Here is a 24107-nt window from a genome sequence, read left to right as displayed (position 1 = left end):
AACCATAATTAAAAAAAAAAAAACCTGAAGCGTCCCTTTAATATTTTTCAAAAAAACCACAAGCCAGGAAGTTTGCTGTGATTAAACAGAAAAGAATTTAAATATTTTCTCTATTTTTGGAAACACCTAACTCAAGGTTAGACATGAGAAGTGGGATGTACATGTGTAATAAGTGTAATGTGGGTGAGGAATGACTCACATCTTCTATCCGTGGGTAGGGGATATAATCATCCTGTTAAACAGAGGATAAAAACACACACACTGTTAGAGAGACTTATTTTAACACCAGAGATCTTCACCAACTTTCACCACAATGATGCAGTTGTAAGCACACAAACCACAACCACAGGAACAAGGGAGTAACACAACTTATTTTGCCAATGGACTCTTGGGTCATGATGCAACAGCCTGAAATGCAGAGTCATCAGCTAATGTCAGGGAGGGTGTGTCACCTCTTGATGATGTCAGGACTGTTTCGATTCAGCTACTCCAGTCATTTGACAGCCTGCTAGCAAAGTACAGCTCCGATGTACGACCTCTAAAAAGTGAGGAGGCTCCTCTGCACCATGGAGAGTATGATGCTACAGAGAGCCGGGCATTTATATTCTGACAGGGGTCGGGACACTGGCAGGCTTTAGGAGGATCAATTGATGGCTGGAGTTCATTCAGTTTATAATCAATCAGATCAGGAGGCTATTGATTTTGTACTTTAAGAGCCCTGAGAAAAAACTGAAAAATGTTCACAGGGGTGTTCATCATCCCTCATGAGCAGATAGATGAGACAGGTGCAATCAGGAGCAGGCATGATAAAGCAGTGATGAGGGAAGTCACACAGAAAAATGGAGGACATAACACAAACAGGGTTGAGGATTTTTCGGAGGGCTGTGGTGCCGGAAGTGACGTACTGAGGGCCGTAGTAACCAAGGACTACGAAATATAGCCTTTACCGTGACATCTTTTTACTTGTTATATGGCCTTACCAGGTCATCTTGGCCCTAACCCTAACCTCACTTCTTCTCTATGTCTAACCCTGAACCCCTGCTCTATTCCCTGAAATTGAGTTGTTTCTTGTACGTGATATACTTAGAAGCCGTCTCTTCCACTTTTCTGAGATTTCTCTCAAAATCCTTTATTGTAGTGAAAACTTTGGGACTTCTAGCTTGGGGAATAATTGCTGGCACCGGCTTTTCATTGGCAGCCGGCCCTCAGTACGTCACTTCCGGCACCGCAGCCCTCTGAAAAATCCTCAACCCACAAACGGATGAGATCCACACTCGATATGAACAAGCGTGTGTCTGGTCACACCTTCCATTTTTTGGTCTCTTCAGGTTTAGGCACCTGATTAGTGTCCGAGCGCAGCATGAGGACGGAAAAGCACAAGGGTCAAAAGCAAGTTCACTGTTTTTTTTGTCTGTTTCCTGCATTTTAAAACTCTTCGAACATGACATGGCACTTTTGTTTTTTGATCAAACCATGTCTCTTGCCGGGTGGATTTAAGTGAAGGAGTCATGAGTCGTACATGTATGTAGAAAGGCACATAGAAACATGCATGCACGCACACAGGTAATACAGATAGACACTCATATTCCTATTTTATGTACTGGGATACATCAGTGCTGAGGCCTTCATCAGTCTCCTGTGTTTTCTATTGTATATATAAACATATAGAAATGTGAAAAGCCATGTCTGGTAGAAACAAGAGCTCGTCCAAGTAAAGGAGAACTGAGGAAATAAACACATGAATGACACACATACACACCGGTACCATTACTTCAAACACATACAATCATACCAAGCATTCAGACAGCATTCATTTGAACAGTACAAGCACAGACTAATGGACCCTCAGTACACACACGCGTGCACACACACACACACAAATGGAGTTTGTCTGCCTGAGTGCATATTGATGGAGCAGCTGTGACAGTCACAGGGGACTCATTGTCCACAATACGAGAACAATCACAAAGACCATCCTAAGAGGCTTCAATTTTTAGTCAGCGGCAGATAGACAACGATGGAGAGAGCACAAAGGGAAAAATGGGAGAAGCAGTGGGGTGAGATATTAGGCGATAAAGAAGAGGAAAAGAAAGGATGAGAGAAGATGAGGGATCAAAAATGTGACCTTTATCAGCGGCATCCAGATTACACTATTGGAGCACACGTTGGACACTGTTTAAAAACGAGGATTTATAGGTGGCAGAGCTCAACAGAGCAGGTCAATGCTAGCTGAGGTTCAGAGGAGACAAATGAGGTGCACAGCCTCACTGTGTGTGTGCGTGAGAAAGAGAGAGTGACTGTCATCCTAAAATCACACTTTCCAAATAACTCCTGTGACGTCTTCGCTCAGTCTGTAGTCTGCATCCTTGCCTCAAGCTTTTCCTACTTTTCTCAGTTTTTTTCACCTTCTGTGTTATTTTGGGGAAAATCATGATTCATATTGAAGGTCTACAAATTGCACCTAAAGAACAAAGCCAACAGTGTATGAGTCCGACTCGCAGTACTTTCCAGTTTCCTCAAACTCAACCCTGCATGTTCATATGTTTCCTCAAACAGCTGGGTATTTCAGATTTTAACAAACACAATCATTAAAAGCAGTAAGTGATGCAATTATTGTTTACAATTTTCATTTGTGGATTGTTGCAACAGCCGCATGATATAGGAGGGATTTTGTCAAAACAGTGCGGTGTCCTTGTCTGAAGGAACATGTCACCAAGGGCAGCATTGGGTGCATAAATGTGCTTTTTATATAGTTTTCTTTGACATAAAATGAGGTCTTAAGCACAGAGAGAAAAGCATAGTTTGTGCTCATTGGGGGTTCAGCATCCTGTACTTCTTACACAACAAGACTTTGCTCTTTTTTCCTTGCCGCAACATAAAACAAATTCGGTAACACATTAAGCTCAAAAAAATATATGTTAAATTTACATTTTATAACACATACGTATGTGGATGTAACAAATGATGGGGGCTGGCAGGAGGATACATTCATAAACACCTACATTTGCTATTCTGTTTTAGTATCAGACAACTTCCATTAACTCTCCTGTTCAATATCTATTCAGAACAGCCATATATATGGTTATATATGTGCGCAAAGCAAATCTGATTGGCTGTGCTAACAGAATAAATGGTTGTACACTTGTCTTATGAACATTTCCAGCGACTGCCCATTAACTTTGATGCCATGGAGCACACAAAGAGGTTGAGAGGGACAGAGAGAGACAGACTTTGTTCAGCTGGAATCACTGAATTCCATACTGTGAAGAAGAAAATAGTCATAAAGAGTCCAGATCTCTGCAGAGATTTTCTTCTCTGATCCCTGCATGGCCATCCACCACACACAGCAAACGACCAAACCCAGCTGACCTACACTGATTGAATCATCAGAGCCTGTTTCATGTTTGTATCTGGTTGAGCTGCAGAAAAGAGCGGTCTGAACCATGTTCATGTTCTCATTGTCACACTGCAAATATACACTGCTCAATACTTTTTAGTCAAACTACGAGGGGAGAAGGAAATAAAAGTGTAAAAAGGGGAAGATACCTTGTTTATAGTAGAACATATAATAGTTTCATACCTGCATCCTCTCCAGCATATCGAAGAACTCTGCAGACTGAAAGAGACACAGAGGAACACTTTTAAAACAGGGTGTGACACAGCAAAACCTCAGCAAAATCCGCTGACACCAAACAAATGTTGTTCAGTACAACTACTCTGTCAGCACTCATTCATTTACACCAACATTTTAAGGTGGAACAAGAATGACATTGGTTGACTGTGTGTGACTCTCCTTCACAGCTGTATGAGGAGAGCAGGGTCGCTCACACCCATATGCACACGCACTTCCTCACAGGGCAGCATTATATCCACACATGCACTCACGCAGACGTGTATCCTTGACTGCATTCACACATTCTCCCGCTGCGAGGGTGATAATGGTGCAGTCCGCACGCCTTGTGTCTCCATGCTTCCATTTTGGTGCATGAACAATATGTTGATGCAAAGTGAGCAGAGGAAATCTCGGCTTGTGCGTTCACAAACATTCATGGTCCAGAATCAATAACAATGCCACTACACACAGTAAACACAGTACTGCCTAAAAAAGAAAGAAAAAAGTAGAGCAAGCACTCAGAGAGCGCAGGGCAGTCTCCCCACAGTTTCAACTCACAAACAAAACAGGACTCTCTTCATCTGAGCTTGAATGGCAAAAGCACACTGACTTACACCTGTCAAGGTGCTGCAGCATAAAATGAAAAGCAAGAGGAACTGCAGGATAATGCCTTACCACTCCTTACGCAGTCTAGAGGGGTGAACAGAGGCTTGGCGTTTTATAGTCTCTTGAATGACGGCAATAAAAACGCTACATGTCTTCCTTTTGACACCACTGCTGTAATAAATAAAATAATAAAGCCTCCTCTCGACACTGGTTACCTGCACTTTGGTGAAAATCTACAGTATAAATCTGTCACCGCGGTTCTACAGCCGCACACTACACACATGCACAACATGCTCACACTCACACAGAGTTAATATTAACCAGTTGCTGAAACATGATACAGCGATACAGACGGACCTGCAGAGTCAACACTAAATTGCCATATCTGTTAGATGTGTGCGTGTGTGTGTGTGTGTTGCAGCTTTAACATCTTCCTTCCTTTTGAACGTATCATGTAACAACATTCTACTTTCAAAGACACTGATGCAGCTGGTCCTGATGGTGTTTGGGCTTGCTCCTCCTGAACTGCTGACAGTGTGCTCAATCATCAGTGACCAGAGGACAGCAAGGACAAGAGAAACCTCTCTTTCTCTTTCTCTCGGCTGCTTTGTCTTTTATATCTCAGCTTCACATTTGGCTTGTTTCTTCTCTTCATTTCTTTTGTATACTGCCTATCCCTCCTACAGTAGGGGTGGCAAAGACTAGTAGATGTCGTGAAAATGGTCTTTTTCACAATGTGGAGCTGAACTACTTGTTTTATACCATCACTACTGTGACAGACACTTGTGTGTGATACCTCCACTGACATCACAGTCTCTTCAGGTTTAGACTAACTCCTCCTCTAAGTAAAAAGCTGACTACACAAATGTGTTTGTTACTTTGCCATCGATGGTGTAGTGCTGAAAAGTACTTCCACAAGCTGCATTTCAGATGCTTTGGTGTTGGTATTATCTGCTGAAAAAGTCGGTTTAGCTCGTTTTTGTCCTCTATTGTCACTAAAAAAAACATTTTCTATGAGTCTGTTTTTCGTCTCCCCCTCCCTGTGTTTTGTTTCCGTGGCATTTGCGTCTGGTGTGCAACAATCATGTGTAAAATGCTGGGATTTAGATGGTTTGGACTTTGGTGGCTTTTTCTGTGGATTGGGTTAGTTTGCTCGCATGGACAAGCCCATGGATTAGGGTTGCCAGCCATTGAGTAAAAAAAGGATTTGTTCCGTATTTGAAAGATAACCCGTATTGAACAGATATGGAACGCACTTTGTTCCTTTAAAAAAAAAAAAAATCAAGTCAAGTCAGTGCAAAACCACAACAGAAAAAATACAGATTAGTCCACTAATGAAAGCCCTCTTGATCTATCTGTCATTCATTAATGACAGCAAATAATGGCAAATGGGGACTTTTAATTGGTCTGGTTTGATTCACTGTTGAGTCTGTGTATCATAGCAACAGAGACGTGGCGAGGTGTAAAGGTAAAATGTGACAGGAGGATACTGCTCAGACGACAAAAAAGAAGATTTCATATTTGGTTGATAGAAAGTGACATACCTAGAAATACTATTGTACAACAGCAAAACTGCATCTTTTACTCAACTGTGAAAGTGAAAGTGTGTAGTTGGTAGGGGTAATGCAGCCTACGTAATGGGCAGTATATCAGGTACATGAAATAAGCTACTCAATATAACCGAATCAAGAAGTTGGCAACCCTGCCATGGGGTAACCGGCCCAGTGACAGTTACCGGCTACAACCCTGGGGAACTATACAGCATTCAGGATGCCATTGTGGGCTTTGTTCCAAGCTGTGCTCACAGCACCCTCTGCTGAACAACTTGGTAATTACTTTATAATAACTACAAAAGAGCCTGAGCACTTCAAGGCTGTACATTTTGAACTCAGACAAATTGTTAAAGTTTATCTAATGGGTCGATTAATCATTTCAATAATCACTTATCAGCCGAATATTGAAGGAGTTGTTAGTTGCAGCTCTTTCCTACAGACTGTGAGACTTTAGCAATCTAATAAGATCACCATAATGACACTGTGGATCTAGGAAACGTGGCTAAGACATCAAGTATGATGCACGCACAGTGTACACTGCTGACAGCCATGGGATCTTAGGCTACGATGCAAGTCATCTCCTACATCATCAGCTGCGACACAAGTTGGCCACGCCATGAGCACATCTTCGGATTATTTGCCTCCATTTTGCCCTGTCCCTTGTGTCCTCTTCTGTTCCAATCATCATAAGTGTATGTCAGTGGTAAACTGTGGAAGACGATGGCTCACACTCTGGCAATCATTCTGTGTATGTACAGAAATCAAAGAAGAGGCAGAGGCACATACACATTTATCCCACATACTGGCATTGTGTTTACATTCAGCCTCCATTGACTGTGTAATGCTGATTAATACTTATTTTTATTATTATTACGTCTAATACTTCATTACATGTTGCATTTTCACTGGCTAATTAGTAGCTGTATATAGTAGCAGCACATACACTGTGAGATAGTCCCAAGACCATGACAACAACCATCCTTTAACCACCATTAAGGAGACAAAATCAAAGAAATGACCACAGTCGTTTCTCGTTGGGCATACTTCACCTGGGACAGCCCCAAAAACTTACGATGCACAGTATACCGACGAGTCTTGTCCAATTTCTGCCTTATTTTTCCTTCTCTCTATGGCTTTTTGTTTGTATGTTCTCTCTCTGTTTCTCTCTCTCTTGCCCAGCAACAACATCAGCATCTCTTATCTCCCATGGCAACCTGATCACAGACCGCAGGCAGATGAGATCAGCTGCCTTCCTGAGTGACTGACACACTCGGTGGCTGCAAGAAATCACACATATTCATGGAAAGCCACAAATGTATTCAGCTGCAATGTTGAAGGCAATAATTAAAGGAATATTACAGAATTTAACTGTATCAGAAAAACTCATTTAACACCGGTCTCCCTTCAGTCTCATGCTTTCACTCTCTCTCTCTTTGAATGCAGTTCACTTCTGCTTTCAACGTGCAGGAGCTGTGTTTGGAATAACTGTATACCTCCACCAGAGTTTGCACCGTCATAAATGACTGCAGCACGATCCACAGACAGGTTTGTTTCTCCATCCCACAGCACAACAACTCCTTCTCTGGGTCAAAAAGGATGGTGGGTGGATGAGGGGGTGGGCCTCGTCCAGAACAGCTATAAAAAAACACTCAATCCTACAGAATCTGTATAGTACAGCTTTGTAGCTGGAAATGTGATATTTATATTGAGACACATAAGTTGTGAAGTTTGTGGGTTTGTGGCTTATGAAAGAAACTGCGTTTAGAGAATGCATAATACAGCTACAATGCCGTCTGCAGTGTGTAGACTTACTGAGGAATCCTTCTAATATAATAATAATTGTAAGCCACATGAACAAGTTGGATCCCGAAGCAACTGAACTGCAGCCGGAGGCTTTTTGCAGGTCAACATGCCGAGACACACTTGTAGAGTATATTCACTTTCAGTTTCTAGAAATATTTTTTTTTATTTTTTCAGACTTACCTTCTCAACAGCAGCAAAAACATGCAGGCTTTTGCGTGCCCGTCTTCCTCTTCCTCTTGCTCCCGTCTACATACTACATAGTACTTCCCTCTCTCTTAGTTTAATTGTCTATTTTGGCTTTAAACACCTGCAGCGCAAACAGGAAAGTCAAGTTCCGAGGCAAACTGAATTGTTTGACGAAAGAGAACGGGTCATTCCAGTCTCCAGTTAGTCTACACTCATATACACAACACACAAGCACACTCTGCAGGTCAGGTCTTGAGGGCTAACTGTCTCAGCACAAGTGAGTTACCAATGACAACACACCAATGCACACACACAAGTTTCAAAAACCCACATACAATTTGTGCAGCTAACCCTTCGACACATAACATCTAATGCTCAAATCATTTTTTGCTTATTTTAACCATAAAAGATAGAGTTAGATGGGGTGTTTAAACATTAACATTTTCACATGTTCACATTTTAACTCTTTATTGCCTATCTGCAAACATAAAGTCAGAAACATACATCAAACAGAGTGTAGAAGGTGTGTGACCCTCCTGTTTTCCTGCCAGTCTGGCCACCGAGGTCACTCCTCTTTATGGCCACTCTATTCAAAGGGCAATTATGCCATTAGATATGTTGTGTAGCAACGACATGTAGCCTGTGCATTTATGACGTGAATGTTTTTTTATTAATGAACGGTGAATGATGCAGCAACTAAACAGCAAAACTGGAGATGATGTTGACACAGTTGCCATGTTGGGGAGCATTGGAGAACTTTTTTTTTTTTTAAATTATGTTTTAGTTTGTGTTGAATGTGTAACATTAAGGAGGGTTTATTGGCAAATAAACTAAGTATGTTTGTATAATTGTATAATAACTATAATACCTACTATTACCTTTAAAATAAAAAGGGCTTGGTTTCCCTTGCCTTAGAATAAGCCTTTTATATGTACATTGGGCAACGGCCTATGAGTGGAAGCTTACTATGTAAACAAAGACGAACAAAGTCCTGGCTGAAATTCAAGAGCCACTATAGTTCCCCAATCCCCGTGGGAAATGAAAGGATGAATGGAGGAGTCCTCTGTTTATTACAATCTGCAGTCTCACTCCTTTTTACACACTGAATCTTTAAATATTACTGCATTTTGTAAAACTGCATGTGTTTACCTACAAAATGAAAGTCTTGGATTTGACAAATGCGGTGAATATGTGAAATCATTGCTTTCAGTGGGTAGGTGGTTGATCATTGCCAGGAATAGGCAGCACACTGTGAATGAAATTGAGATCTTACAGCTTGCCATATGTATTTTCTCTCACATCTTTCAGTCTTTATCTGACAGTCAACAAGGTTCCCTTGTGCATCTTACAATCACTAAACATCATTACACTGCCTGTGTTACCTTCAGCAACTTCAATAATGGCTTCATTAAGAGTGACATCCTCCACAAACTTGACAAGAAATATGATAACACTTAACAGTATACGAACAACGTGGTAATAGTAAGGTAAAATGTCAAAATATAACAGTAATACCATCTAATGCGGTTTCCAGCATGGTAATAAAAAGGGTAATATTTTTGTGAGAGGAGATATAATCACACTCATAACTGTAGTAGTAAAATCAAGGTAATTGCTTGGTGGTGAGAATTAGTAGAAGCTGTTATAAAGTTAAAATTCATCCTTGCTCATGCCCCATGCAGACAAGCTGTTACTTGGTGATCACCACAGAAATAAGATGGCCTTACCATAATATAATTTCCATACTACAATATCACTTCCAGGCTATTACCATATTGTTACTGTACTGTGTTGCTAAGTGTTTCCTAAAGCACAATTATGAAGCTAAAAATATGTCACAGAGCAGAATCCACTGCCCACATCAATGGCTCAGATTCCCCTAGGATTCAGGATTTATACCATGCAGACACTGAAAGACCAGATTGCTCTAGCATGGAGGAGCAGTCAAAAAAAGTAAAAAAAAGTAGCTGTGTTTACTGTCTGTGAGAGCAATATTGGACATAAATGATGTAGCATCTCACTCAAGGAGAAATGACTAAATACGGAAGACCAATTTGTTCAAAGACCAAAAATGTGTTTGATTTGAACCAGTTCCAATGTTGTGGCTGATCAGTGTAAACTAAAATAGTGAGATAAGACAGCGTCACATTTAGTCACGTCATGTGTGTCACGCTGTGAACTTTAAGCCGTTGCGACACTGCAGTCTGTCACTGTCTCTGCAGTGCTTTGCTTGCTGAGATAGCTTCTCAATGGAGTATCACAATTGATATGATTTGTAAATGACACAAAGGTCTAAAAGGGCAGAGCGTGTCAAAGAAAAAGTCTGTAAATCAATGGATTTGTATATGTGTGCGCACATCCACACTAATCAATGTGAGTCCTACCTTCATGCTGGGCGGTGCAGTGCGGGGCGGCGATGGTGGACATTCTCCCAGAGGGACGCTGGAAATATTCAGCTGCTCCTGTTTCCTGCAGAGCAAAGGACGACACAAGGTGGATTTATTGACGATCATGTCCATGACGATAAAAATTTTACACATTTTATTAAAGGTCACATGTCCTCAGAGGCGTATAGACCGTCACTATTTCTCCTCTCAAAGACTGAAACAGCCTCTGACCTGATAATAAAACATGGCTCTAGGGCTGCAGAAATTAATTGTGAGTCAAGTATTAAATTAATTGACAACAGCTTTTTCTTTTTCAAACCAATTAATGAATGTGAGTTTTTTTTCTTCAATAAAATTAATACAAATTCTAATTTCTGCTTCTAAAATGTGTATATTTTCAGTGTTTTTGTTCCTCTGACAGTTTTTGGTAAAACACTGATCAATACCCAACTTTGAAAATAGTAATTAGTTGTCGTCCTGCATGACGCATGTGTGTTTATATAAAACACATTTTGCTTTTCTATGGGGTTTGATCACCCTATACCTACTATCCAGCTGTGCTCTCTACAGATGTTGCTTCACTGTAATGTCTCTATGTTTCTTACATTACCTTCCTGAAATTAGAAAACGGCCGAATCAACTGCAGTAATGCTAAAAATAACATGCTATTTATGCAGTTCATCCAGTTTATTTAGCTCCTAAAGTGAGTCAGTGTGTCTGCTGGACATATGCGGTTAAGTATCAAGTAGCTCTCTGTAGAAAGGAGCTGTCAAGGAGATTTTAAGAGTAGTCCTTGGGCACTAAAAGCTTCCTCTCCACTATTATGGCCCTTCGTTGTGACGTACTCGAAGGTATCAGTGCAAAAAATGATCTCAGATGTTAAACCTTGACCTGCCACTGGGAGACAGCAGGAGGATTATCTCATATAATGTGGAAAGAAAGTCTGGCAGCTGTTGTGGCATATTTCATCTTCATCATTTACCTACATATAAATGCGTGGTCTTCACTCCACCACTCTGCACGTGATTCTCTAAAAAGGAGATTTTGTGCTTGTGTCTTTTTGTAGTGATAATAATTTTTGTTGTTTCTCTCAAGTCGTTCCCTGCTGCCACATCACACCACCGCTCCTGGAGTGGTTTTACAAGCATTGTTTTCCAGAGATTATCCGGCAAGCCAATCAGTCTCCTGCCACTACTATAACATTTACTTATTTTTACCACTTTCCTGCAGTCTACACTAACAATACAACCTCATATATGATGCTTAGTGACAGGCAACCAAATGTTTTATCTAAAACTATTCCAGCTTGTGAAATGTGGACTGATTTTTATAAACAGTTTATGTCATAAACTGTTATCATATCCATGTTTTCTTCTGGTCTTCTGTCGTGTGCACTGCATTACTAATGTGAAACTCTTTTCCATGTTGACGGAGAAAACACAACTTGTGTCATGTTTTACAAGGCATGGACATCCAGCATGTGTGTGCTATGCACGGTTAAACCAAAGTGGAACGATGTAACCCGTCCCTTCAGATTTAATGGATGCAGAAACATGAGGGATTTAATTGAGTGTTTATGTGAAATTAATACCACACATCCCGTCTTTCCATTCATTAGTGGGAGGCGCAACAGCTTGTTCTCTCCCTCCCCTTTTATGTAGCTAGAAAGAGAATTTGAGTGGAGGCATGAACGAAAACAAGACCTTTCTGCTACTGTGGAATACATTTTTCATGTTGACAGCCACAGTCTTTCGATTTTTACTGACACTCACCACACACATCCAAAGAAAAAGGAGTAAAGTCACAGACAAAGCACAGCAGTCTGCAATAGTAACAGTATTAGCTGGAGGCTAAGTTGTTAGTACTACTCATTCCAAGTCTTCCTTCTACCCATGAGCTTAAAAATATTAATTCTTAAAGCTGGCAGAGCATAAACTTGGTTTTCTTGTCAGTCCAAAAAATTTACCTGCGTGGATTTTGCCATTGTTTTTCTCACTGTTGTTTTCTTCTTCTGTGTACCGGCTTCTATTTTTTGGTTAAATGTATTTTATTGTCTGACTTTAGTAGGACAAACTCAAAAATTCATTTTTTTTGTACTAGTATTAACCGTCTGTGTTCCCTTGCATGTTTGATCAATGTTTGGATGTTTGTTCTTCATGTCTGTTCTCAGTCTGAAGGTCAGGAGGAGAGCATCAGTTTTCTGTCACTGACCTGTGAAAAGTAAAAGCTTGTTTTAACCACTGACCATGACACAGTCACCTGCTGTGTGAATCTACAGCCACCCTGTGTGGGCACAAGGATGGACGACACCTATTCCACTGTCTCACACACTCACTCACACCTGCGCACATAGAAATGCTATTTGCCACAAGTGTGTGTCCACAGGAGACGGGGATCAGACGCTGATGTCCTTGCAGCACGGATGACTCCTCTGCAGTGAAACAACAACTACGTCACAGAGACTGACCTCACAGCAGGAATTGTTACTGCCACAGACATAGGGGAAGCAAAGAAACAATTTCAGAAGAACAGGTCATGTAGAGAGTGAGTCGGTCGGCAGTATAGGAAGCGGGTTAGATGAGATGTGCGGCCAAGGCTTTAACACATGTGTCATCAGAAGAAGCAATAAGCCGATTTTTTTGATTAACACTAATGTTCAGGCGGTTTATTCAGGGAGAGAGAAGATGAGGACAACGTGGTGGTGGATAGGTTAGAAGTACCATGGCCCCCTCATGAGACAGAAATGACTTTCCCTTTGTTTTTCTTCTTGCTTATTAAGATTACGTTCAAGTCTGAAAACATAATATTTAAAACAAAAACAAAAAACACATTATGTTGTTTATCAGGTTTCTTTCCTGAAGCCATGGTCACTACATTAATATTTATCAGATTTTTTTTATTGAAAAACTGTATTTTGGTTTTCCTTTTGTACAATCACCTCAACACCAAGTTTAATACCTATTTTATTTTAAATTATTTTATATTAAAAACGATTGTTTTACAGAATAATTTAAGTTTAATTCTGTTATAAAGTCAATTTACATGATGCACTCGAGTGGAACAGCTTGTTGGTCTTCCACTGTCCAACAGTGGTCTGAAAAAGGTTCCTGGGACTGAAACTCTGGGAAACCTGTACAGTTAAACATCCTACTGAGCTAATGTGCCAGTAATACCACTGCCACAAACTTACATCATTGTAATACACAATAACTACTGTGAGGAGTCGTTTGACTTTCTCTGCCAAGAACAGTGAAGTCACCCCTGAAAAAACCCAATCCTCCAAAACATTGAGCATGCTCTCCATAGGGTTTTAGAAAAAAAAGCTGCTACTGAGTGAATAAAACAGAACTAACTAAAATCGAGCACCTGGCACCTGGGGCTAAGACTGAGTGGATGTGAACCTGCTGGCCAAAAATAGGCCAGATCTTGCTCTGCATCTACAAGTAGTACAAGATGTGCCTTTCTTGTGTCAGTAATCCTGCTTTTATTTATCCAGCGTTAATTACGGTTGGTTCAGCAGTGATTGCATCTGCACGATCATCATGTTTGTCTAATGATAATTGTAAATGTGTGTGTGTGTCTTTGAGAGAGAAGGGGGAGGGGTGACCCTCAAGATATGATTAGGGGACGGCTGGACTTTGGACACAGGAACAGACACATTCCACCCATGATAGACAGATCGCAACAAAGCATGATGAGAGGATGGAAGCAGGACATCAGGGTGACAGAGGATGTGGACAGATAATAAAAGAGCAGAAGATGGAGAAGGAAACCTCTAAGATGGGGTAAAGTATAGGTTTTCAGTCATGAATCCTGTTCCAGAGCCTCACTGTTTATTCCTGTTTCCAGTTATGTTAGGCTTAATATTTGTTGTGAAACTTGATAAGGAGCCTGGTCTCCATGCTGATTGGGTAATTACACAACTGATGGCTTCTCTAATGGAGTTAATACAGCAGTAATTGGACACAGAGAAAAGGAAAAGGATTAGGACTATAAAGAGATTGAAAGCTCAGAGGGCAGGAAACATATGATACTGTGGAGGCCATGGACCCGTCAACCTCAATATATATATATGAATGGAGACTGAGAGTAAAGTAATTAGCAACAGCACATATTGAGCATGACAGTTACAGCTCTGAGAAGCACTTTCAGAGGTTGATGTTACAGAGGAAGACACGGGTTCACGACCTGGTTCGACCGAGGGTCTTTCTGTGTGGAGTTTGCCGTTTTCTCCAGGTACTCTGATTTCCCACCACAGTCCAAAAACATGCAGATGTTAATTGGACACTCTAAACTGACTATAGGTGATGACCAGTCCATCACACCATAATCCGCTACATTATGAGCTACACTTGAGTGCTGCCAGCGTCGTTTTAACCTGTTTAAACCGCAATTTAAATGACTATCACTTTGCATTCCTGTCCGTCCTCCATTTCCCTTGTATTATCTGTTGCTGTTACAAAGTCAACTGCACTCTGAGGAAAGAAATGGGTGTATGACTCAGCTGTCCAATGGGAGAGTGTAGAGGCATCCCAGATATGCACAGATATGTGCAGAGGTCAGGGGAGCAATAATTAAAGGCAACTGCGCTGCAAGTCACCGGCTGCTTCCTTTGGGAACCTCTCTCTCTCTCAACCGGGATATGAATAGATACAAAGATGACAGCAGGCAAGAGATAAGACCGTCCAGCCAGACAAGCTGAAACACTTCTTATTATCAACAGGAGGAAGAGACACAGACAGTGAGGGGGTGATGATGATGAGGAGGAGAAGACACCAGAGACACGCTGTCTTTCTACATTTGTTTAGAAAAATGTCCAAAAAGAATTGGTCCTTCGTCTGTTGAGCTGGCAGGTACAAATATGAGGGAGTAAAGGTGTGTTTCATTTAGTTTATGTGATAATGGCATAGAGGGAAATAAATTAATGTTTTGTGTGTGTGTGTGTGTTTGTGTCTACACGTTCATGAACTCCAAAACAACTTCTTCTTAGGACCATAATGATCGACGCACATGCCCAAATTGCAGCAAAGTTTTGTCCTTATACTGTATTTTACGTCAGTGCAAGTCACACATGCACATATGAGTGTGTTTTAGTGATCACTACAGTTTACCACAGGTAGTTAAATTTTTTTTGCTTGCTTGGTAATAAAAATCCTTCATCTCTCTACTTCCATGTTTGTCTTTTTTTTTTGCGTTTCGACCTTCCTTGTTAGTTCACATGACTCTTCTCTCAATTATTAATGCAACCAATTAATCTAAAATGTTAGACTAAAATGACACCAGTGAAGGTCACACCCACTCCAGATACACACAGTCCCACCCAAGCAAGACTGAGTCTTTGTTCCTCCCACGTTAATTAGAACACACACACACACATTATATGTGACCTTAAAACATGCCTTATCCAAATAATAAAGTTTTATTTCTTTAATGGGCCTTGCTTTTTTCCCACGACGGACAGACAAACAGACAGACCGACTCACTGTTTGAAAGTGTGCTTTATGTTGTATGGTCACACTTGTGTGGACAGCTAACAGTGAGACAGTCACTTTAATGTGATGAGTAAGACTAGACTAAACAAACATGGGAATCGCCTATTGTTGCTATAGCAGAGTGACAGTGGTTAAATCCAGTTACTCTGAATCGTTTATCTATATTATTGGGAGGTCCTGACCTAAGAGTGTACTTTACAATGACATAATTGGTTGTGATCGTACACAATACAATACGTAGTACAAAGCTGTTCTTCTGGGAACTTGTGTTACTATTGTTTACTTTCTGCCATTTGGAAACTCTCAATGAATTATTGTGTGGCAGTAAGACTTAGGAGCATCTTCTCCCCAGCTCATTCTTGTTTCACTCTCAACACTGTGCAGTGGTAATGGAGAAGAATATTTTGAAGCATTCAAATGTATTTCAATAGGTTTACAGTCTGCATTAGGTGTAAGTTTAAAACTTTTTATTGAGGGTGATGTTTTTTGTCCTTTGTCACTGTGCTGCACTGCAGTGAAAACACCTCACTCTCCATCACATTGCTTGAATTCCATAAATCCTGTCTGAGTCTATTCATTTTCTAAAAACCACTTCCTCTTTATCATAGCTCAATCTTGCCCCAGTTCACTGACTAGAGGCAAAGGGAAGAAATATAGAGTTAAGTGTCTGTCAGATGACATTGAATACTTCTCTTCTCCACCACTTCAGACTAGCAGATAACCACGGCGGTGCAGAAAGGTCCCCAAGAAAGGGAGCAGAGATATGAAGACAGAGAGGGAGCGAAGCAGCGTGAATGGATGTCAGACGGAGAAAGAGAGAAGACCACAGAGCGAGGTATGGAGTGAGAGAATAAATGAATCTTTGCAGACTAAAAATAGCCTTCTCAATCACCAGCGCAGAGCGGGGTAAAAAGGGTTGTCTTGGGTTGGTCCCTGGACACTTGTTAGAAACAATACTATCTCATCCATTACACCCCAAGACACGGCTGCCAGTCACAAACACAACACACACACAAACACAACACACACACATTTGAACAAAGAGAGTGAAGAGAGTCATGTGAGTTCAAGTGCAATCACAAATATGTGTGTGGGATTTTACTTGTATCTGTTACCTATTTAGGACCTTTTTCTGACATAAACACTGACTTGATCCTGAACATTAGGTTCAGCCTCATTTCTGTGGTTAAGTTGAGGGTTAAGGTAAGGTTAAGGGAGGTAACTTCAGGTTAATGCTTTTTATAGACTGTCCTAAGAAGAATAGCTGCTCAAACATGTGAGTCTCTCTGTGTATGCAGTTATGTTTGTAAAATTTAAAAGGAGCTTTTCTAACATAAATACTCAATACAATAATTTGCTTTCCTTAAATGTCATGTACGTTAGCCCGACTAAAAGCAAGGGAGTCTTAGTCAGACTAACATACATGGATAATGTGATTCATTGTCTAATTACTCCTGCATGTATAGTCGAACTTGGCATTCTGCGCATGCAACAAAACTTGACATGGGAGTAGAAGGAGACCACGTACTGCAGTACTGTTGCCTGAAATGATATGGACAACAAAGCAACCACAGGAGCCATGCTAGGCCAAGCGATCTAATTTGTATCACAGCAGGTATGAAACATACAGACCCACAGCACGATCCATCTCACCGTCCGCTGTTTGTTTTTCTGTAGCGTAAAGGCCACATGAGTCAGACGTATACAGCCAATAAAACGATTTTCTCCTCCGCACGCATATTCAAAATCAGACTCAGCAAGCTGTCCGACTGCCTGTCTTAGTTGGACTAAGACCTTAGCTTGATTAAACTGTACACATACTGACTAACCTTGCTCGGGCCAGTGGTCCTCATTGAGACCAAAACCTGGTCCTAAAGAGGCAGAACCTCATTTCTGATCAACTGGTTAAGTTAAGGGCTAAGGTTAATTAACTGCATTAACTGGTTATGCTTAAGGTTAGGGACAGAATGGAAGTCAGTGTGAGTCCTTACAAGGGTAGGTGTGCAAACTTCTGTGTTTGTGTGTGTGTGTGTGTGTGTGGTATCAACCCACCATGACAGGGTAATCACAAAAGCAGTGAAACGCACAAGAACATTAAAAGAGGGAGCAATTAAGAGAAGAGAGGGAAAAGTAGAGGGAGAAGTCAAAATGGAAATAAGAGTGAGTCATTGAATAAAAAGCAGCTGTGTGAAGGAGCAGGAGATGGGTTTGACAGTGACAGGAGAGACGGGGCGAGGAAAAACTTTGTAAGGTATCCAAGGAAAAAGCAACGGGGCAGACTGCTGTAAAACACCAGCTGAGGTTAAGCTGTTTTCTAAAAACAGTGCAAATGTTTCATCTTCCATCTGCTGCCATAAAAAAGGATCATCTGAGAACCAGTTACCTACAGAGAAACTAAAAATGAAGAATATCTGAAGGAAATGCTGCGACACTATTTTCCTTCTGGGTGACATGAAAGCGAGATGAAACATTCGACCTTCCTCGAATGAATGAGCAGTGATAATCACAACTGTAACTGGACACAGAAGGTCTGTATAGAGGTGCTTTGTCATGTGCATGGATGATATGCATTTTATATGTCATTTCCCTTTGCTGGACTGCAGCCCAGCCAGGCTGCAGTGTTGCTGGCTGACTCTGCATTTCAGGAGACGCCATGCAGGTTATTCCTGCTGCTCGTGTAATTTATTCTGTCAGTGGTCCGGTCCCAGACATTTCCCCAAACACAAGCTCACTGCAGGACACAATTACAGAGACCTCATGACGACATGGGACATGAGATGATCTAATACTGAGCTACAGTCTATTGCAGAAAGATACGTTTCACCATTAAACTGCATAATAATGGCTCCTCAAAGGAAGAGAGCACTTTGTTTATGTAGAACATTTACATTTGCGCTGCTATGGCCTGTGACAGTTTATTATCACAGGGCCCTTGAATGGAAGACTCTACTAAATACGGTGTGATGGGATTTTCTCTTAAGGGATCACAGCTGTGGTGATAATAGCAAATCAAATTAATTCTTTGGAGTCCAAAGGGAAATATGAAGAAGGCAAACGAAAGCAAAACAAATCAGACAACTGGGATGAGCACATAAAACTGCAAGACCATAGCAACAATACTTAAAACTATTTGAGAAAACAATTATATGATTTGAGTTGGCACAAACGCGGCTGATACATATTTATGTGGAGACAAGGCAAGAGCTTGAACTCTCCGTGCAGGACAATCAAGGACCTGTAAGTTTCCCTGAGCTGGATCTGACTCACCTCAACTGCAGTCTGTCATCACATTAACAAGCCTGTTTCTGGCTGCGTAAAAAAAGTTACATGTCAGCAAACAGTTGTCGGGCTGTTTCTATAAACAGTCTATAAAACAGACATCAAAGCAGGCAAATGTCTTTTATAGAGAGCTTAGTTCCCTGCAGGATGAAAAAGATGTGACTTGATCTAGAGACGGTTTCTTGTTTAGAGCAGTGTCTGAATATTTGATTTGGGCCAGCTCGATTTCCTCTCTCTTAATAACAGTCATTGTAGCTGCAGAGGACAATTTGAAAAATAATCAATACTCATTGTCCTTAGTTTTTGTTACATTTACCAGAACAAGAGGTTCAGTGAGTTTGTAAGAGGTAAGAGACGTCGATGAGAGTGCTCCTGCGCAGAGAACCACCATGAGACAATATTGTTTAAGATTTCAGCCACTGAACAAAAGGCTAAGTTGAAAGCTTTGCTGCTTCACCTTGCTGTTAGACAACCACTGACTGAAAACTTGAGGATTCATGTTGCCGACATGGAACAATAAACAGTGTCTTGTTAACAAAAGAAATCTACACTAGAGGTTTTTCAAACCCAACTTCAACATGGAGACCACAGTCACAACACAACTTTGTAACCGAAAATTTTAATCCAGAGAAAGCACAGACTAGAAGATCCAGTCGAGACGCAGGACCACATACTTGGCATTTAATCAAATGATTTCAGGGAGGAGATTTGGGATCTCACAGAAACTCACGTGATTTAAAGTGCCTTCAGAATATAAGCAGACATGGAGGTGGACTGTCTGAAAGTAAGCAACATCCGTTTCCCAGTCAACACGGTTAAATCTTCTCACACCCCAATCGCTGTTCAGTCGTAACTATCAAACATGTTCATGATTTGATATCAGCAAGACTCTGATGCGCCCAATGATGTTAAAATCATGACATTTGACCAGATAATCTGTTCAAATCAGCCTCAAATCAGAAGACACCGACAATTGTCAAAAGAGACTTAAATTGGGCCAATTATCCTCAAGCGTGGGGCAGATTTAAGTAAAAACCTGGCTATGGATCTCTGATAGCTGATGTCAAATCTGTCATGCAACGGTCAGAATCATAATAATTAAAAAGATGGTGGATAAGTGCATTCGACCAGATAGCCAAAGATCTCAAGAGACAGGAGAGGTGGATCACTGCCATTAAACACTCCCAAAACTAGCAAAACAAAGAGCAACAACAACAACTTCCACATATATAGTGGTCAGTTCATATCAGGTGAATAATCCAACAATTACTAGCTTTAATATCTTCTTTATTTTACATGTTTTTACAGCTAATTGTTCTCTGGAGTAGGAAGAGGGAAAGTTTAATAAAAAAAAAAAGTTTGAGATATTTAAATACCGCAGCTGTTTCCAAGCATTATGGCAGCATTATCAGGGTCATTTATATTCAGTCTTTCAAGTTGTGCAATGCATTGTTCAATCTCTGTGGACGTGCACAGTGAACTCTGACAGCTCAAAAACAGCACTGGTGCTGAAGTTTTCCCTGCCAACATGGTGCTGTGCTACCCCTAAAGCTCACTAATTATTCATATGTGCCATATGTGCATTCCTGTCTTTGTGCTAAATTAATCTATGGCCATCCAAAAATCAAGTGGGAGCTAATCTCATTTTAGTCTTAAAGTGTATTTAGTATCCACCGGGTTATGCTAAAATGAAGATTCTCTTCATATTGCTGGTGGACATTTTTAAGACCCTGAGGCTGTATGAGCGAGTTGCAGGATAAGACCCTTCAGGACGCTGTTTTATTCCCCTACAATTTAGTGCTTTTCACTGCTCAAGAAACTCAGCGTCAGAAAAGGTTTTATTTCAGAGGAAGCCGTCTTTGAAAAGGATTGCCTCGAGATTCTCAAGGCTAAGAAAAAAAAGAAGCCCAAATGACCGTGGCAGGGGAGTGAAGAGTCACACAAACCCCTCGGTAAAAACACTGAAAGAATATTTTGATCAGCATAAGCAGTCATTTTCACGTACAAGTGTGAATGTCCTTGAAAGATATGAAAAAAGAAGCCTCTTCAGGATTTATACATCCTATCTTAAAACTGTTGAAGCTTTAGGAAAAGAGATAAGAACAACACCTACATACATTATGTATTTTTAAAATGTGTTATTAAAGCAACACCACAGTATACTGGTGATTCTTATTAATATGCTGCACAGGTAAAAGTCTTGATTTAGCAAATACAATTAAATGCTAATGCAGCTTACATAATTCACAACATCTGGGCCTTGATTTTTCCCTTGATAAAGAACGTTTTAATATGGATTTTGTGAGCCATAATCTTACTTTGAAGGTTCAGGATTTTCATCTGCCACAACTGTCCAACTACCCATCATCACAAAGAGGTTATATATCATACTAGTCATGAAACGCACTCATTACACATTGCAGTTTGTGCAACAGTTTTGTTTTCAGTTATGAATTGTTTTGCTTTGCTTGAATGGCTCACATTAATAAATGTGTTAGTCGTGTTGTTTGGATTTATCTCAGATGGTGACAATTCACAATGTGAAATGGAAGCCAACACACACACACACACACAGTCTGCAGTTGGAGATAAATGAGCTATAGGAGCTCATTAATGAATGGGTGGAATAATAAAAACATATAGAAGCAGAAGACATCATGTTGTTCAATATAATGGAAGGCAAATGTATATGGCTATATCAGAGTGAAAGGAAGACGTGTGTGTGTGTGTGTGTGTGCGTGTGCTCTTATGTGTGCATTCCCCTGTGCGGAGGGTCAGAAAACTGTAAAAATCACACTGTTCTTTGCTGCCAAGGAACACTTTACTGTGAGGTCAGTAATTCATTCTCTCTTACATTTTCTGTTTGAATAAACCAAATTCAAGGACATGATTTTTTTTCTTTTCTGTTATAGTGGCTGACATAATTAATTAAAACTGCTAAATCTGAATCTGAGTGCAGTCAACAACCATTGCTAGGAAATAGATGTATTAAATATCTGGCAACTGTAGCTGGATCACCATGCCATATTCATAGCAACACAGGTGTTAGCAATAAAAAAGAAAGAATTGGTGCATTTTGCTTCAGACAATTTCTGCTGTCCAGACATAGCTGTGTCGTTTGATTTCACTTGACATGAGGCAATAACAAGCAGAAGAGAAAACATAAATCAGAAGGCAGGCATGTGACTAGCATGCAAGACTATTCTGTTTAAGAAAGTGTGTGTAATGTGCACTGATGCTACTTTAACAGACAATCACAGCCTCCACGTGTGATGAATTCACAGCTGACCTTCTTGTCCTTGGACTTAACTCTGTACACTGTTGCTGGCAAACCAACCATGTCTCATGTTTTTGGAAAATTGTGGGTACAGGTTTGTGCTTATACATTTAATCCAGAATCACTTGTTTGGGGACATAAAATGTATTTTTGTGACATATATTCCTACGATATTACAGTTAAAAGGGGCTAGTCAAAAGTCAAAAAATGACCATGTGTCAGAGATTTAGGTTTTGGCATTTTCACAATTGAAATGTTCTTGCAGGCCACAAACTCTGTTATAGGTTGGTGTTTTGGTCTGATACTCCACCCACTGCCACCCACTCAATAATGCAACTCATAGCACATTGACACATCAGTTGCCAGAGGAGTATATTTTAAAAAGGCATGCTGCAGCTATGGGCCAGGCATGCTGAACATTACCAAACCTAAAAAGCCTCACGACCCCTCTCAAAAACATCAAGAACAGAGATGAAGCAAAACAAGCGTCTGCAGGGGAAATGTGTTAAAATATCAATGCTGAAATCAAAGAGGAAGTTTAAGATGGATATGCCAGTGTGGATAACTTTCTCTTGGACAGTGAAAGAGCTTCTGCCAAGATGATTTAACACTCTCCCTCTCTCTCTCAAGAGAGTAACCATTTTAAATTCTAAAAAATTGCTCTTGAACACATTTTACATATATCCCCGTTAATCAAATCACCACAAACCAACAATGAGGACGCAGACTTCAGAGGCCCCACAATGTCTGGAGTAGTTTCCCGATTTGCATGGTTGCTAATCCAGCCTCGTCCCTGGGGGTTAATTTTACCTTGAAACTAAATTATACACACATACAGATACCCCCACTCCCTCCTCCACCACACAAATACACACACACAAACAGCCCAGATAAACTTATCAGCATTTGCAAAGTGAGTTACAGTCTATTTTGATACAGTCTATTTTGGTCCAGGCTATTAGAACAGAAAAGCTAAGTGCTTCAGTGCCCGCCCCTTCTATCACACACACGCCCATACCACACTGTGCTGTATACATGTACATCTTTCATGACAATAACACTGACTAAACAAACTCAGTTTTAAACCTCCTGTTTAGCTTACATTTATGGTGTACACAGAGGGCTGCTAATGTTAGTTCAACCAAAACAGGTTTATCCAGAGGGGGAGGCTGAGTAGAGTGGGGAAGGGGTGGGGGACTGTGGACAGTCTCAACCCTGCCAACCTTCACATGCTGTTTGTTACCATGTGGGATATTCCCAGGGGTTTCAACGACTTCAGGGAAACTCAGGTAGTTGTGGCAGGAAGATGATCGGCATGCAGGTAATATTTGGAGAGGTTTTGACATGTGAATGCCAAACACGACGAGTAGCCTTTTAAGATCATAAATAAGTAAAGACCTGCTTCGGTATCATACAGCTGCCGCTCACTGTATAGCACCATTAATTGATGGTAATGCATTTTTTGGCCCAATCCCATTTCTCCTTTTTACCCCATCCATTTGGACCTGAGATGCAAGGTGTAGTGGCTAAAATCTAGCCCTATGAGACGGGACACTGCTTTAAGAACATGATATGTAAGCATACGCAAAAAAAACGTTTTTTTTGTCAGACATTCAGCATGCTATCATCAAAGAAAGACAACAAACAATTTTCTGCCATTTTGCTGTCATAGACTATAGCCATTATTATAAACGCTTCTCAGCAGCAAAGTGGAGACATGACAGAAAATATCTACAACGCCTGAGAATAGTGGACCAGTTTATAGTACGTGCAAAACACTGCAAACAAGCTTTGTTGTGGTTGACATAGCTACATAACAACAACAATCTTAATTTTAAGGACTAAATAGTCCTTACACATCACTCGACCACTTAACCTCAACAAGAAGAGTCTGATAACCTATGTCTACAC

General features: G+C 40.6%; 1 protein-coding gene across 4 annotated transcripts in view; it reads right to left on the bottom strand.

Moving 5' to 3' along the window:
* LOC122773368 (rap1 GTPase-activating protein 2-like) overlaps positions 1–24107 on the bottom strand; it is an 81469-nt gene that overhangs the window by 13956 nt on the left and 43406 nt on the right. For 3 of the 4 annotated variants that reach the window (XM_044032003.1, XM_044032001.1, XM_044031999.1), the window contains 4 exons: positions 10146–10230; positions 3581–3616; positions 1306–1338; positions 200–232 (listed from right to left, as the gene is read on the bottom strand). In XM_044032003.1, coding sequence (XP_043887938.1) covers positions 200–232; positions 1306–1338; positions 3581–3616; positions 10146–10230 — 187 coding nt within the window. The remainder of the gene's footprint in view (positions 1–199; positions 233–1305; positions 1339–3580; positions 3617–10145; positions 10231–24107) is intronic. The other variant, XM_044032000.1, reaches the window with a different exon arrangement.

The sequence above is a fragment of the Solea senegalensis genome, linkage group LG8 (genome assembly GCF_019176455.1).
Source record: "Solea senegalensis isolate Sse05_10M linkage group LG8, IFAPA_SoseM_1, whole genome shotgun sequence".
Classification (NCBI taxonomy): domain Eukaryota; kingdom Metazoa; phylum Chordata; class Actinopteri; order Pleuronectiformes; family Soleidae; genus Solea; species Solea senegalensis.
Note: the sequence above shows the minus strand (reverse complement) of the source record. Positions and strands in the feature narration are given on the sequence as shown.